The sequence below is a fragment of the Vespa velutina genome, chromosome 18 (genome assembly GCF_912470025.1).
Source record: "Vespa velutina chromosome 18, iVesVel2.1, whole genome shotgun sequence".
NCBI lineage: Eukaryota > Metazoa > Arthropoda > Insecta > Hymenoptera > Vespidae > Vespa > Vespa velutina.
Window position 1 is genome coordinate 3,770,050 of NC_062205.1, and position 16,467 is coordinate 3,786,516.

At 39.4% G+C, this 16,467-nt stretch overlaps 2 protein-coding genes across 5 annotated transcripts in view; one reads left to right on the plus strand and one right to left on the minus strand.

Moving 5' to 3' along the window:
* Positions 1-8,765, plus strand: part of LOC124955349 (protein Cep78 homolog) — a 66,386-nt gene extending 57,621 nt beyond the window's left edge. The window contains exons 7-8 of one of the 2 annotated variants that reach the window (XR_007102848.1): positions 8,062-8,167; positions 8,358-8,765. Coding sequence is in view for 1 of the 2 variants with exons in the window: in XM_047509659.1 (XP_047365615.1) it covers positions 8,062-8,117 (56 nt within the window). In the remaining variant the exon portion in view is untranslated. Of the gene's footprint in view, positions 1-8,061 lie in introns of both variants that reach the window. The other variant, XM_047509659.1, reaches the window with a different exon arrangement.
* Positions 1-16,467, minus strand: part of LOC124955350 (zeta-sarcoglycan) — a 133,928-nt gene that overhangs the window by 35,216 nt on the left and 82,245 nt on the right. For 2 of the 3 annotated variants that reach the window (XM_047509663.1, XM_047509662.1), the window contains exon 3: positions 11,859-11,917. In XM_047509663.1, coding sequence (XP_047365619.1) covers positions 11,859-11,917 — 59 coding nt within the window. The remainder of the gene's footprint in view (positions 1-11,858; positions 11,918-16,467) is intronic. The other variant, XM_047509664.1, reaches the window with a different exon arrangement.

Consider the following 16,467-nt stretch of genomic DNA (forward strand, 5'->3'; position numbering starts at 1 on the left):
GATGATCGTTAAAATATCGGCAAGCTGGCGAATCGCATATCCACTCGATCAATTCAAAAGTATCTTCCATCTTTCTCCGATTCAAACGTCGCTACATCGAACATCGTATTGCTGCTTTTCTGCTACGAGGATAAAACGTTTTCCGTGATTCTCGATACGCCGGGAAAAAAAGAAATCGAAAACATTAATTCGCAAAAAAGCAAAGGGGACGATTTCGAAAAAAAAAAAAAGGAAAGAAACAAAAGGAGAAATAAAAATATTTCTCTACGACTTACGATGAAAGTCCAATGTCCTCGAGTCCCGAGGGTTAACCCATTTCCAATTTTTCGATATTCGCGACGTTTCATCGGTGTTTCCCCGATTGAGGTTTTCCTGCTTCCCGAGTCCCTTTATTTCCGACGTGCGTTCGACAGCAGACAGCGAGAAAGGGAAGAATGATGCAGGATGAGAGTAGAGAGAGAAGAGGAATGAAGCGAGGAAGCCAAATAGAAGAACGTTTCTTTGTACGCCCAACCCTTCCTCTCTCTTTCTCTACCTCCAGCTGCTCTCCTTCTCCCTCCCTCTCTCTCTCTCTCTCTCTCTCTCTCTCTCTCTCTCTCTCTCTCTATCTCTCTATGTTGCTTTCTCGGTTGTATGTAAAAAAGGCCGATGCTGATCAAACGAGGACGCTTCGCGAAACACGGCTTGTGCATCGAGAAGGAAACGGAAGACGAGTATGTTCCATCTTCGAGAGCGACGCCGTCGCAGTTTGGAAAAAGGTAGACACCTGGTGCATCCTATTCCGGTAATCCTTGAATCGAGATATACGTCTGCCTCACAATGGATGAAAGGAACGTCGTTTGTCGCGTCGTTTTGTCTCTTTCCTATGACGGAAATACCACTTTTCTCTATCGGTCGAATGACAGTGACGCTTCGTTAATATGACTCGCAAAGAAACTCTTCTTTTCTTTACCAACCGCTTTTCTTGGCAATTCACGTTTTACAAGTTCATTTTAACGTTTGAAACGCAAATCTTATCTCAAGGATATATACAGGATATATACGAATACGAGAAATTGAGTCAACAGATATAATTAAGGCATTACTCGATTATTTACAACGTACGCACACCCTTGATACGCCTAACGAAATAGCAATGACTTCGAGAACGAAAGAATAAAAGGAAAGAAATATATATACATTATATATATTTATATATAAAGGAAACTATCGATTCGTTTTCCTTTATCGTGCCCATAAAAATGCCAGTTTTTAAAAGGGCTAGCGAAAAAAGACGTCGGTGCATAATCGTATTGTTATCTCTTGATTCGTAGAAACGTTTCCGTCTTTCGCCCGGTAAGCACACTGGCAAAATGCTACGGGAGGCAGCGATATGTTGTATGTATGTACGATAATGCCTTGCTTCGACGGATGAAAGGTTTCCTTTATTCGGGAATATAGGTATACGTAGAAGTAATATATAGATTGTGGTACGTGAGTGTACCACATATGTATATTTATAAACGCGATAATATAGTATATGTAAATATACGGATGTATGTACTTAGGGTCTTGGCGGACAATGGCGTTGTATTTCGACTCAAAAATATACACGATCTACTCCTATATCTCGAGGCCGTATTTTCGAGTGCCTCGATAAGATGGACGCCGAGCTCGAGGATTGTTTCTCCCAGATTATTCGACCGTTTCGACCTATTTTACGATATTAATCGTTCCGTGGCCTCTCGTTCTGCCAACGTAAAAACCCTTTTCATTGTCTTCGCGTACCGTGAGATTCACGTAGTTCGTATGAGAAGAAAACAGAGAGTGAAAAAAGAGAAAAAAGAGAGTATCTCAAAATTCCAAATACAATGGGAACTCAACTTTATCGATATGTTCATTCGAACGACCGAGATTCTTCTCTCTCTCTCTCTCTCTCTCTCTCTCATATCCCATATGAAATACTAAAGCAGCTGTAATACATCACATAGAATTTCCTATGGTTTAAATAAACGATATTCGGACAAGAATCAATGTATAGGAACTAGTACGTGAGAATCCGAACACTTTCGATATGCATTAGCGTATGTAACACATACGTACTTATCCACCTATATTCCTATGTTTCTTTTACGCTGACGATGCAAAGCATTACAGGCTGCAAGTAACTTTAGTTAATTTCTATTAAATTCTACCGGCATTTTCGTCACGTGCCGTATTCCAGTCACAGGTCGCGCGTCCATGTTCTCTCCGAGTGTAACAGTCGGGACTTGCAGCCTTCTCTTCCCCGTACGTCACAGCTGCACATCATAGGATACTATACGTGTATGTATGTTTCTCTCTCTCTCTCTCTCTCTCTCTCCTGATGCATCCTTTACATTCATGCATGTGTGGACGCACGCGCACAAAACCGACATTTCTACATAACACGTTCATCGTTAGAAAATATACGTAACTTGTACGCGTTCGAAATTCTCTCTCCTTCTTCCCCTCTTCTCTCTCTCTCTCTCTCTCTCTCTCTCCCCCTCCCTTTCCCCCAATCGTAAATACATAAATAGGCAGTATCGAATATCAAACGGTTTCGCCACCGATCCTATTGATATCGATATCGAGTTACAGCGAGGTTTAACTCTAGAGCCGATGTACGCTTCAATACGGCCAACAAGATAGATGTAGCACTCTGTGCGTGTCTCTTCTCCCTTTCTCTCTCCCTCTTTCGTGTGCACGTAACACGGCACCGTTAACAGCGCGACTAGATCTTTTATTTTTGACATTTTCGTAACGCTGAATCACGGGTTTCATGAACGAGAATTTCCTATGATCGAAGCGAGAAAACATTCCGATTGTACATCCACTACTGCGAGATGAGATAATATCGATTCTGTAGATAGATTCGAATAGATTCAATAGATTATTAGCTTCGTATAAATGATAAAATGATTAAAAGAAACATTTTTCGTAATATCATTCTCTCTCTTTCTCGTTCAAGCAATAAAGGTAGATATTCATTCATTAAGTCCGATAGATAAAAATACGGCTAGGAAAAGATCTAACGAGTTTTTTGATACTGTTTCTCTTTGTTCTTATTTTGCATATAACTATGTCCATGTATCTAGATGTGCACCCTTACCTTCCGGTCTCGTGATTTTTTCATTTTCGCACGAAGCGGCTCTCCGCTAGTGAACGAAGACATTCCAGCCCGTTCGCTGCCCCTACATTTTCATTCTTCTGTTTTTTTTTTCCCCCTTTCCAATTCATCCGCATCCTAGCGTCTCGCTTTTTCGCTCTCTACACTTTTTTTACATCTTGCTTCGCCAATACTCTTTTTCTTTTTTTCCCCCTCGCGAGAACACTATCATCAACGATGGACGTTGTCTGCGAAAGAAAAATATTTCCAATCCTCGATACCTGTCCTCGTTTGATACTTCGCCGTACGCGCTATTTTAACACGATCGCAGCAAATGACGTAAACCGATTATATTTTTTCCAACTTATAGACGATTAGTTTTTGGTATTTAATGCAGAACAATTATTATTACGGTAATCTACTGTTTCATTGAATATAATAATTATAATTATTTGGAAACAGGAATATGTTATGTAAGTAAAATAGTTATGGAATCAATAAAATTTTTGATGCAGTTAATCAGTACTGCGGTATTTCACTGTTTTATTGTATATAATAATAATAGAAATTTTCAATTAGCATTAAATTATTATGTAAGCCGAGAACAATAATAAAATTAATAAAATGTATGATTGCTAATGTAAAAGGGAAAAATATTCCTACTGATAAATTTTGATCTCTAAATATTGCAACACGTATCCTGTCAGTTCATAATGTCAGTCATTGCCAGTTTTGATATTCTAGGACCAAAGGTGAATTGGTCATAGCAGTAGGATTGTTCGAAGGGAAAAGAATTCGAGGTAGCACAATCTTTTTCCTTTCTTTTTTACGAACCTATTGGCGATTCGCTTGGGAAAAGGATATAATCCTGGATTCCCGTGTCGAACATGGAATATAGAAACGAGGAATAAATTTACGCGTACGTCGAGAGGCGATAAATATTTTTTCTGAGACAGGCTTGCGCTCGTCGACGAAATGATTTTATGAGGAAAGTAAAATAGATTTCTTTTCGATGAAACCATAAAAGTTCTTTATTTTCCCACGAAGAGAAGAGAGAGAGCGGGAGAGAGAGAGAGAGAGAGAGAGAGAGAAAGAGAGAAAATGCAGATATCGACGAATTAATTAGATTTTCTAATTTTCCTACATTGCCGTCGTAGTGTAATTCATCATAACAGATAGAAAAGACGTGCTAAAATTAATCTATATTTCAGCGACGTCAGAATAAATTGCCGGAACTTTGGGGGAAAAGCAACGCTTCGCAGTTTGAACTAGGAAATACGCTGTCACGTTATCGAATTACAAATAATATTACTTGATATAATAACGATTTATCGTTGATATCGAAACGGCGAAAAGTCAATATTTCGTATAACCGTTGGTAATTTTAGTTAAATCAAAGTTCCTAGGGACAAATAGTTCATCGATCGTTACAAATACTGCCACCATTCTTGGATAAAGCCAAAGATAATTATTTCCACTTTCAAAATGTTGCGATACTTATCTTCACTTCGATACTTTCGAACTTCCATTTATTTTGATAAAAATCTATCTCAAAGAAAGAAAGGAAAGAGAGAGAGAGAGAGAGAGAGAGAGAGAGAGAGAGAGAGGGGGGGGGGCGAATAAACGAAGAAGCGCAGCTTTTACAGGCCTCGAAAGCAAGCATCTATCGAAAACTTATTCGAATCTATTTTTATTCTATTCGACTACTCTTGGAATTTATCAGGCGTCTGTAAAGTGTATAAAGTATGTTCTTTGTGTCGTAGTAACGCTCGCTATAGCAGTGAAGTATCTGCCAAACAGAGAAGAATTCTTCCATCAAGTAGGAAGAAGAACGTGATCGAGCTTTCGAAGCGTTAGCATTCAACCTAGTTTCACGCGTATCGCCGAATAAAGAATCTGTATCTTTCTTTCTATCTCGCTTTCTCTTTCTTCTTCTACGACGCCAAAATACAAATCTCGAAACGATACGAAGTGATTCGAAACGATAGATTATGTATAGTACGAGGGAACCTTTACGCCGGAGGCGTCGATTTCGAGGGCGTTAGTAGTGAACGACAGAGGGCCAGGGGGTAAGGGAAGGGAATAGTGGGTATGCAAAAGGGATGGGGAGTAGAGAAAGCCGAAAACGCACCTAAACGGGCGCATCGGGCTAGAGTAATGTAATCTCGTCATCGTTGCTCACGCTTGTCGCTGGTAATAACGATTATTTTCGTGGTTCCCGACGTGAAATAAACGCCTGGTTCGCGTATCGCTGCAACGCGCCAGTTCTGCAATATGCTTTGCGATATAAATTTCACGCGATTTCGCGGGATATGTGGCGAAACGTCAATCTATCCTCGATCGAAGCGCCACTGTACGATAAGAGGAGGAGAAGTAATAATATTGCGAACGAGTAATAATATCGCGAGAGATAATGCTGATTGTCGCCTTGCTATTTTAATTATCATAAAACTATTGCTATAATAGCATATAATGGAGAGAAAAAAAAAAAATCCTCGTCTATCGAACGCTGCAACAGAGAAATGGTTTCATGGAAGAAAAGAAAAGAAAGAAAAAAAATTTCTTATTTAATCTAGCATCTCTATGAAGATTTACTGATATCAAATTGAATAAGATTGAATAATAAATAAAAATCGAAAAAGTTGGATTGTCTCGATGCTAGGCGAGAGACTAGATCGATCGAGAATAAATCGACGAGCGATTCAATAATTATTGAAAAAACGAGAAAGGCTAGCGCGTGAAACGACGTCGACGACTAGAAGAAGTTTTGCGAACTTTTACTTTCCCCCTTTTCTCCCTCTGAGCCGAACAAACTCTTTGGCTTATTTTCCAAATGCAAATATCCGGAATAATCCATATTTTACGTCAAGATGATACCGCGTCCTCCGTAGCTAGCAGTCTAGGCATCCACTTTCCTTCCTTCCTTCCTTCCTACGGTCTCTTCTTTTCACGCGTTATCTCGCGTGTGGAAAGTTTATTCGCAAAGTTCTCGAGTTTCGTCTTCGCCGTCGTCGTCGTCGTCGTCGTCGTCGTCGTCGTCGTTGTTGGACGAAGAAAAGAAAGACGGTAGGAGCGTGCGCCCCCTTGTGAATCTTTCTTGATCCTATGGAGTATTACGCGAATCTGTCAAAAGTATCATCTTCTCACCTCCCTCGACGTCGCCGCTCCTAAGTCGTCGGAACGTTTCCACTCGAGAAATCGTGCGGAACGGGAACGAAATGATGCTTATTTTTCGTATTCCACGGTATATCACATAAATACATACACAGACGTATACATGGACTATGTACAAAAAGAATCCGTCGAATTTTTTTCCTCCATTGTGCTTTCTCCTCTTTTCTCCCGAGAAGTAGAGGATTTTCGTCTACAATGTTTTCTATTTATCGAGGTTCTCCATTGAAAATCTCGTTGTTCTGACGTACAGGAGCTTGAGCGATGGGGTCGAGCGGGGTTAAATTTCGTTTAATACACGGCCGAGGAGAACAAGGCAAATACGATTTGTCCAAAGCTTACGCTTTTGTTTATCCTCGAGGACGCAGTTTCGACACGAGGGCTATTGCGGAAGCGTACTCACCCGAAAGTCTCTTCGAGTTTAACTTGGAAACAAGCCACGAGAGTCGTATCAGCGGTAAATCCACCTAAACGCGCTTTCCCCCTTCCTCTTATTGCGCATAGAATGTGAATACGTGCGCGACCACGGACAAGGTTTGTCACTTTAACCGCGAAAGGGAAGTTCCCACGATGTTTATCGACGATCGTCGTATGAATCATATGAGAAATGGAATAATACTCTATTAAAGAGCTTTAAAAATTTAAAGAGTAAAGAGTTAGTGATCTCGTTAAACAAATTTGCTTAGAGAAAATGCAGAAATGGAAGAAGGAGATTTAACCTCGATTAGTTTTAAATATACATACTTCTGCTAGTCCCATCTACTGGGGTTTACGGGGGAGGGCGGGCGCGGGATCCTTTATGCGTTTCTAAATTTGCTCAAGAGCCGAAACGCAAATATTAGCGACGTCTTACCCAAAGATCGTACGGCTGCTGCGTGTGCAGGAGAGAGCGAGAAAGTGGGAGGGAGAAAACGGCGAAAAAAAAAAAAAAAGAAAAGACAAAGCCGATAGGTCGTAAAGAAACTCGAGTATTATATGGGAAGAGTCGAGGAAATATCGCAAGAAGAAGCGGGTAAATCGCGATAACTCGTGCGAGAGCCTCTTGCCTCGGAGGGAAAAGCGAAAAGTTTTGTCGAAATAAGGAATAAGAAGAGATATCTCCGAACGAGATAGCGAGAAAGGTTAGCAACGATGGTTGCTAGCGGAATTCTCTCGGTGCTGCAGCCACGGAAAGGATGGTTGAAATAACGTCATGGTATTTTCTTTCGATTTTACCGACCGAACTGAAGGAATCGGAAGATCCGACGATCGCCTGAATCGACGGAACGTATCGCGATAAGGTATCGAAGGAGGCGGCTCGTTAATTTTCCGAAAAGTCGTTAGAAATCCGCACTCGAGAAAAACATCATCTTTTTGGGCAAATGGAATCGGGGAAACGATTCGAACGGAAAACTCGATTTCGCGATTTTACTTTTGAAATATGAAAAATAATAAAGCGAAAGAGAGAGAGCTTTCCGGGAATTTTTAGGATTTTGAAAAATTAATACGATAGCGGGACTAAAAGCGATAGCTTACGCTTATATTTTTCTCTTATGCACTCTCTTCCATCAGCATTAAAATATTTTATTATTATTATTAGTATTATTATTATATATCCTAAAAGAATGAAAACCAATAAAGCTTTCAAATATTATGCCGATTATTTACAAAAAAAAAAGAAAAAAAAAGAAAAAAAAATAGAAAAGTAACATTTTTGTTTATAATTTCTTCGAGTAAAAATTTAACGGGAGTCAGTACAATTATTGATTTTTCAAAATTTTCAAATGATAATTTTAACTTCGCAGACACGAGGATTCATCATCGGACTGCATACATCTACGATACCTCGACGCTAATTTAATTTAGTCACAACGACCAAGGTAATGCGTGTAATTTCTCCCTCGTCACCAGGTACGTATGGACGCACGCGTTAAAAAGTTATCGTTAATTACAACACATTCTATCGTCATACATAATTGGAAGTTCTACGGTAATTAGCGCGATAATCCAACGCACGCTCCTTTGAAAATTTGATAACGTTCAGCTTTTATGACGGGCCAAAGCTTCGCATTGAGACGCGTGCTTATTATTTGCCCAACAGTGATTTGCCAACGGATAAAAGGTAGGCAAAAAGAAAAATGGAAAAAAATGGAAATCTTCATCCAACTGTTGCGAAGATCTCGCGCAGAAATGAACGTATGACGTCACGGATACGCGGGGATGATGGAACCAATTAAAAGTTCGCGGCCAACGAAGCCAATTATCTACATTGGCGCAAGGAGAATATAGTTAGGGTGCTTCGAAAATTGTCTTTGTTCGAAAACGCGAAATCGCGTTTGTTTTGTCGAACGAAAGACGACGACGACGACGACGACGACGACGAGAAGGAAATTCGAGATGAGGAAGCAAATATTTTCATGCTTTTAAAGGAACTGTTTAAAAATTTTTCATTGTGTTTGACGGAAAATATGTGTTCCGTAAAAGAGCAAATTAGAAAATGAGAGAGACGTTTCATAAATTGTTGTATTGTGCAACTCGAATAAAGCAAATGGACCTCCTTCTCGTTATATTAGGATAATCTTCTTATGCACGATTTAATTGGTTTTAAATTTATAGAAATAAATAATACATTAGTTAACGAATAAATATTAAAGCGAAAATAATGATAATAAAAATTATATTATCAAACTTTTGTTTACTGAAAAGGAATAAAATATTAGATTATTGCGTGTCTCTTATCGCGTAATAAATTACATTAAACATTATCATTTTGTAGTCACATGCTTTTAAGAGATAAACAAAATATCGTCCAACTTTTCTTCTAAATCTTCAAAATTAATTTTTTGAAATATTTTTTCGATTTATAACAAAGGACGCAATTATTCGCAGATAAAAAAGAAACCAAGTTTTTTCTTTTTTTTTTCTTTTTTTTTCTTTTTTTTTTTAACCATAAAAGCAAATACGAAAGCTTCCCAAGGATGGATTAAAATGTACAAGTTTTTAGTAAACGGGAATCGTGAAATTAGCGACAAACGTTTTGCGAAATCAAAACGTTATAAGCTTTTTCATATATAAAAAAAGAAAAAAAAAAAAAAAAAAAAAAAAAAAAAAAAAAAAAAAAAAAAAAAAAAAAAAACCATTGCCCTACATCATAGACTCTTCAATTTTTGCCGTTTAACAGTTTCCTTCGTAATGCTAACAACGATAAAATAACAACGACGAAGACTAAGCGAAAGATGATGAACAATCTTAACGTTATAAGAATTAAATCGAGCTAAAAAAGGCGGAACAAAAATTTAATTTACTCGTAGATATGATAAAATCGATTTCCATAATTCGTGTCTACATGTTTATAAATGCAACGAATCGTGGTATATCTGGATTTAAAACGGCGTACTCTTGTTACTCGTTAACGATAGTTGGATAGCTTACTTATGGAGAAGGTGCGTTTTCCGTCAACGAAAAACAAATAGCGTTCGCGCGCGTATCCCACGCTCTCGACATTTTCCATCGTACGTAACAATCGATATCGGAGAGATAATGAATAAACGAGGAAAAAAAAAAAAAAAAAAAAAAAAAAGAAAAATAACAGAATTCGTATCAATCGAAATCAGTTCTATGCATTCGCCGTCGCAAAACCACACATTAAAACTGATCGGAAAAAATAGGACTCGTGCAAAAGTATCCAATAGGAAATATACATTTGTAATATTTTACTTTCTAAATAGAAATATTTTTAACGACACTTACACTTTTACGTTCGGAATCAATTATATTCTTTATAGTATCGTCGAAATGAGGATGTAATTATTCTTCAAGTTGAAAAATATCCATTACTATTTTTGGCAGTATGATGAGAACGGGTCAGCGAAGAGAAACCAATCGATCACGCGTTTCGTTCTCACGAAATTGTAAAAAAATGTCCCGTTTGAAATTTGTTCGAGTTCGAACAATCCATGTATCAAAGAAGGATATTCTGTTTGAAACAATGTATTTCTTTTTTTATTAATCGGAATAGACATCCGAAATATAGTCTACGTTATTCCATTCGACAAAGTTAATTTCGTTAAGATACCTTTGTAAGTTGACTTATAAAGAAGTAACATATTTCGTATATGAAAATAGATAAAAATTCGTCGAGAGGAAATATTTATCCAAAGTGAGAATGATCGAAGGAAAAAAGAAGGAGTAAGCAAAAGGTAAAGGAATTGCAAAGTTCTGAATTGTTTTTTTTTTTTTTTTCACCGAGCCATTTGTCAAACTGACGACACGTAATAAGAAAAACGAAGAAACGCGTATATTTCGTTCTCGTCTATTCTCGTTTTTCGACGTTTCCTTCGTGCCCGAGCAGCAATTTTTATTTATACACATATATGGTCTTTACCGATATCTCCAATCTTTGCCAACGCCGAACTCTAAACGCTTACCGACCTATGTTGGCACGCGTTGCACCTGGGAATCACAGGGTGTAACGAAAGATAATCGGTTCGACCTACTAGCTGTTTGGTTCAAATTACATCGAGGTAGTAACAACGAGAATCGCCTACGAATTTCAACATGAAAAGTATCAAAACGGATATCAGAAATACAAGCACGATCGTTCGAAGGGACAACGAGGGTTGCGGGTGTGCGTGCCGAGATGTTGGATAAAAAGGGTTTTGTGCGCTTCGAATGTATTTTCGACGGCTTTAACGCGAGCCGTTTTCTAATGCCCATAAAACTCGTCGATTTTGAAAATGATTACAGCAGTGCTGAGTACAGATATGTAGGTAGTTAGGTAGATAAAACGCATAAAATCCGGCCACAGGGGACGATGGCGAAATGAAACGGAGGGGAATAATAAAACCGGAGTTCATCGTCGGATCGAACGACGACGACGAGGATCTTGATTTTTACTGTCGTTCAATATCCTCTTCGGGCTTCGAATATAGATCGAGAGTCGCAGCGCTTCCTTTGCTGGTCCATAGGGCTAGTGCATTTTCAAAATAGCTTCGGAGGAATGGATATTGTGGTTACGAGACGAGAATATACTGGCCGTCACACGGAAATCGATATACCGAGCGTATAGCGAATGGGATTTCCTTACTACGATCAAATCCTTCCTTCCTATCTTTCTCTACCTAGGCGAGAAATGCCGAAGGATACTCTCCCTTCTCTGTTGCACGCATCGCGATTTTCAGCGAGACGAGTTCGATCGCTTTCCCGCTTAAATTCATCCTCTTCGCATATCTTTTATCGGAAAACCTTTTGCTCCTTGATCTTCGCTAGGGCAATATTTACGTTTTCGAGGACTTTATCATTTCTCGTAATCGTTATTAAGTTCACATTCGTCGTAATCGCAATTAAGTTAAGAGAATGTATAATAGAATAGCGAGAAGATCTTGGAGAAAATAAGTCGTTATTCCGGTCTCTCCGATACGACATCGACCTGGCAGCCGTTCAACTTTTCCAAGAATTCTATGCGATAATTTTAGTGACGCCATGTGCACCGGTTGCACTACTAAAATTATTCCCATCTTGAAATGTAAAGAACAGATACGGAGGAAGACAATTTGTAAAGTTTCAAATTAATTGTACCTAATCGAAACGTCGAACAACTCACCTCACTTTGCTTTGCTCCGAACGTGGTGAATCCTCCGGCGACTTATATCTCTTGCCTGGCTGTAACAGAGAAGAGAAAAAAGGAAATAAATAAATCGATAAATCATCGACTTGGTCGATCAATTGCTCGTGGCAAGCAATCCTGTATGATACACTTGCAAAAAAAAATAAAGTAAGCGTAGTGTTCGTTATTGCAAAAACCAATCACGGACTCGTTACATTATAATGCTTCACCGAGCAACGGCAACTTTGATAAAAAACAAGCAGATCTCCGGCGCATTCGGAATCGTCGAATAGCCGCCACCAACCGTCAGCCCTGTTCGGTGCGCCGATTTTGTAAATGACGCGCGTGCCGAGTTAACAACGTTGAAAAGCCCTGGGAATAAAATTTTTGTCGATGGCCGAGCGATGTTTTGACCGATCAGAAAAACGGCTTCGTCCAAACCATGTGCCGGTGCGGCCAACCAGTTGGCGTATTTTCATCGAGCGATACGCATTATGAATTCACGCGTTACCGTTCGATTCGTTACCTCTTTCAAGTGACCCTAATATTCTTCTTCCTACTATTACGATAGAGACGTACAACTTGTCATATTTTTCTATTTGACATAAGTACACGAATTAATATTTATACGTTTAGACTTTTTCTTTTTTTAAGAATTATTACTCATTTCTTCGTTGCGACTCGGTACTCCACAAGTTCTTCTTTGATAAAGAGATAAGATGAAAGGCAAGAAAAAGAAAGTAAAATAGAGATAATGTGTAAGAAAGACAAACATACGATCGATCGCGAATGTATGTTCCGTGCATCAAGTGTTTCTAGTTCAAGCGGATCTAATGGCAATTGTATGGAGAGTGCTTTGGCGTTCTATCGGTTGCAGGCATTGTAAGCGCGGGCTTAGGGCTGATGTGAAATCAGCCTAATCACCGGGAAGTGTCGCCACTACACGGTGCTAATCCGATCGCAGATGCTCCTTTCGTTCTCTCTCTCTCTCTCTCTCTCTCTTTCTCTCTCTCCCTTCATTCGCTCTCTCCCTTTCACTGTCTCCGACTGTCCATCCACTCGCATCCGGCCATGTCCCGTTTGTTCCCCTTCTTCCTCTCTCTCTCTCTCTCTCTCTCTTTCTCTCGCTCGCTCTACATTGCTACTCGCTCATCGCGTTTCACCCGCAGTGTTTGTTTGCGGCTACGTTAGTGTATCCTAATCGTGGTCGGCCTGCTTTCGTCCGAAATCTGCGATTGACGAGAACTACGCGTTGAATTAAACAATAGGACTCGCCTGTCTATCTTGTGCACGATTTCAACGTTTCCATTTGAATAAACAAGAAACGAGTAATGGTAGTCCTTGTGTACGTAAACAGTACGGTGGAGAGTATTTTGTTCGTCTTCGAACGAATTCATTATTCTTCACGACTTTAGGCTAATGTTTTAAAGAAACATTATAGAAAGCTATATATTCGAAACGTGGCTTAGAGCAGACATTTCATTGTAAATCGCTTCTCTGCACATCTATAGGGAAGTGTCATGAAATTCACTGATGATGGACGCTTTCAAACCCGTACGAAATGCGGGACTATAACGATGCATCATTGAATTTAGTTATCTTCGCCAGCAGGAATCACAGGACGATCGAATATTCAAACGCATGTGAATTGTCTCGCTTGTTCGATTCGAAAGCGTGTAATTTCATTTATCTTTTTTTTCTTTTTTTCTTTTTTCTTTTTATGGTTTGGTCAATAATTCAATCAAGCTCTGGTTAAATCTGCTCTTTTTGTTCACGCAAAAGGCACAAGTGAGGTATGCACGACGTCTCGCATTTTTCCTTCGAGTCTCAAGAGTCGGTTTAAAAAGATGAGAAAGAAAGAAGAAAAAAAAGCAGAGAAAAAGCGTTGAACAAAAAAAAAGGAAAAAGAATAAGGGATAAAGATAAAGAGAGAGAGAGAGAGAGAGAGAGAGAGAGAGAGAGAGTAGGAAAAAGCGCGGGAAAAATGAGAAAGGCGAAAGAAAAAGAGCCGTGCGTGGAAAAGAAGGAAAAACGGTGTCGGCATGAGCGGAGGAGGTAAATATTTTTAAAGCGAAGAACGCGCGCGTTAGAGAGAGCCCCTCTCTAATTAGCTTGGTATACGAAGTGGCTTTTTGTTTAATTAACACGCTTGCAGTAAACTACAGCCACGTACTGCCTAACCCCTACCTGCTCGTTTCTTCTACAAGCCCATATTTTATACTCTCCTTTTTCAACCTTCAACGTGTCTTCCTCCTAACACTCGCCTTTCTCATTCTCTCTCTCTCTCTTTCCTCTTACCCTCCCTTCATCTCTTTCTCCTCTTTTCCTCAACGTCGTACTCGCTTTTCGTGATACATTCGATGAGTATTAGTTTGCTTAAAATTCGTATTCAAGGGTGTCGAGTTTAAAAAGGGTGTCCTCAAACGAACGAGTTCGTGCGAACAAACGAGCTTTCTCTTTTCTTTTCTTCTCTCTAGTCTTCCTTTTTCAACGAGCTCGAATGCGTTAGGCAACAAAAGGCGAGACTTTCGATATCGTACTTCAATCGATTTTCTCTTTTAGCTTTTTTCAAAAGAAGACTACTTTGATTTCAATGACTGATTAAATCTCGACTCTGATAATTTTTATTCTATCAAAGTTACTTTTATCTCTCTCTCTCTCTCTCTCTCTCTCTCTCTCTCTCTCTCTCTCTCACTATCTCTTGAAAGTATATGAAATTCATTAAAAAACAAAGTGAAATTTCGAAAGATAAGAAGATATAATATCACCTTGTATTTTTTACAATGACCGTGGCCGAAGTTCTTCAATAACAAGTTCTGCTGTTTAAAATAGGAAAAATTTGACCTAGCTCGTGCGTGCGCACCATTTGCGTGGCATTAACGCGGAATAAAATGAATAAGCGATTTCGAGACCAAAGTCGAGGTGAGAGTTTCGTTAAAGGCAGCACGATGACACGCGAAACTGCGTTTAATCCTACGCAGGCACGGACTACGAGCCACGATTCGGTTCGGTCTGCGAACAGTCTCGGTGTCGCTGGACGTTAAGTGCAGGTGGCGTGCCGTATTTATAGCTTCACCGTGACTCCTCTTTCTTCCTCTTTCTACCTCCTCCATCTTCTCATTCGACGTTGTTGCTTTATCCTAAAATCCTTCGCTTGCAGCTACCATGTTAACTATTAGCTATTAACGTTAGTAAACTTTCGAGTCTTCCTCGAAGATTAATTAAAGTCGTTCCATAAATGATTAAGAGTTATAATGTAATGGCGTAAAATGGAAAATGATAGGCAGGCAGCACACTACTAGACGAAATTATTCACTATTATTACAATTATCTTTTAATAATAATTATTACATTTCCCTTATCATAGAAATATCGAACTCGATAATAGTATTATGAGAAAAATGGTATTACGAAAGATAAGTATTATCGGAGCAAGAGACAATCAAATATTTAAAAGATGAAGGATGAACTCTGGAGATGGCACTAATAAAATTGACTCTCGACGTTTACGTGTGAGAAATCATTCAGAGGAATCGTCCATTTTAAATCTTCCCGCGTTACGCCCACGGAATAATCGCGATAATCGTACTGCGTCACGAATGGTATATATATATATATAGATGAAGGAACTAGCTGCTCCCGTAGTATGGTTGCCTTAACGAGGAGACTTCCTCGAGAAGTGGTCGAGTCGGCTCGCGAAGGGTTGCTAAGAGGGGTGCATGATAGGAAAACGCGAAAGTCGAGCGGTCAACACTTTTACCCTCGGCCGTCTCAACGCCATCAGATAACATTCCGTTTTCGTCGTAGTAGTCACTTTCAGCCGGTGTTAAAACGGCGGCCGCTGTACACGCCGTGGTTAAACGGTTAAAGTCTTGTCCGAACTCGGTGAAACTCATTTGCTCCCGTACCGGTTATCTCTTCGTTGAGATCTTTCCTTCTCTCTCTCTCTCTCTCTCTTCCCTTCGAACCCTGTTGCCTTTACACTCACACCATCTTCTTAACCTTCCGCTCTCTTACACCGATCGTTCTCGACTATTCTATCTGATTCTTTTCCTTTTCAACCCTCACAAACCTCTTCCATAGACTCCTTTGTACTCCGATTAGTTCTCTGTCTCGACTGCACAGGCCAAATTAATTTCGCTCGCCTCGTCGTTCGAGATACTGCTAATAGTGCGATCATACTGTGATTATGAATAAAATGTCGCTTGAGAAAAAAAAAACGAAAGATATTAAATGTCTTTTTCTCTTCCTTTTTCCTAAGATATAGAATCGTACGGAGAACGCTTAAGTTATACGTTCGACGAGAGTTATAATAATTCGTAATCCATTTGTATGAAAGTAGAAAGAAACCCACGAGAGTTTCTCAAAGATCGTCTTTGAAAAGTGGAAAGAGATTCGATGCTTTAAGAAAGATGACAATTTTTCTTTTGCTCATACACACGCACCCATTCTCTCTCTCTCTCTCTCTCTCTCTTTCTCTCTCCCTTTCTCGCTTTCTACGACATCTTTCCGAATGCCGACAGTGGACCCAGCAGCACCTACTTGCCGGAAAAAGGTCGATGATCGATGGTGTTTCTACGGGAACGTCGCTGTTTGTATACCATAC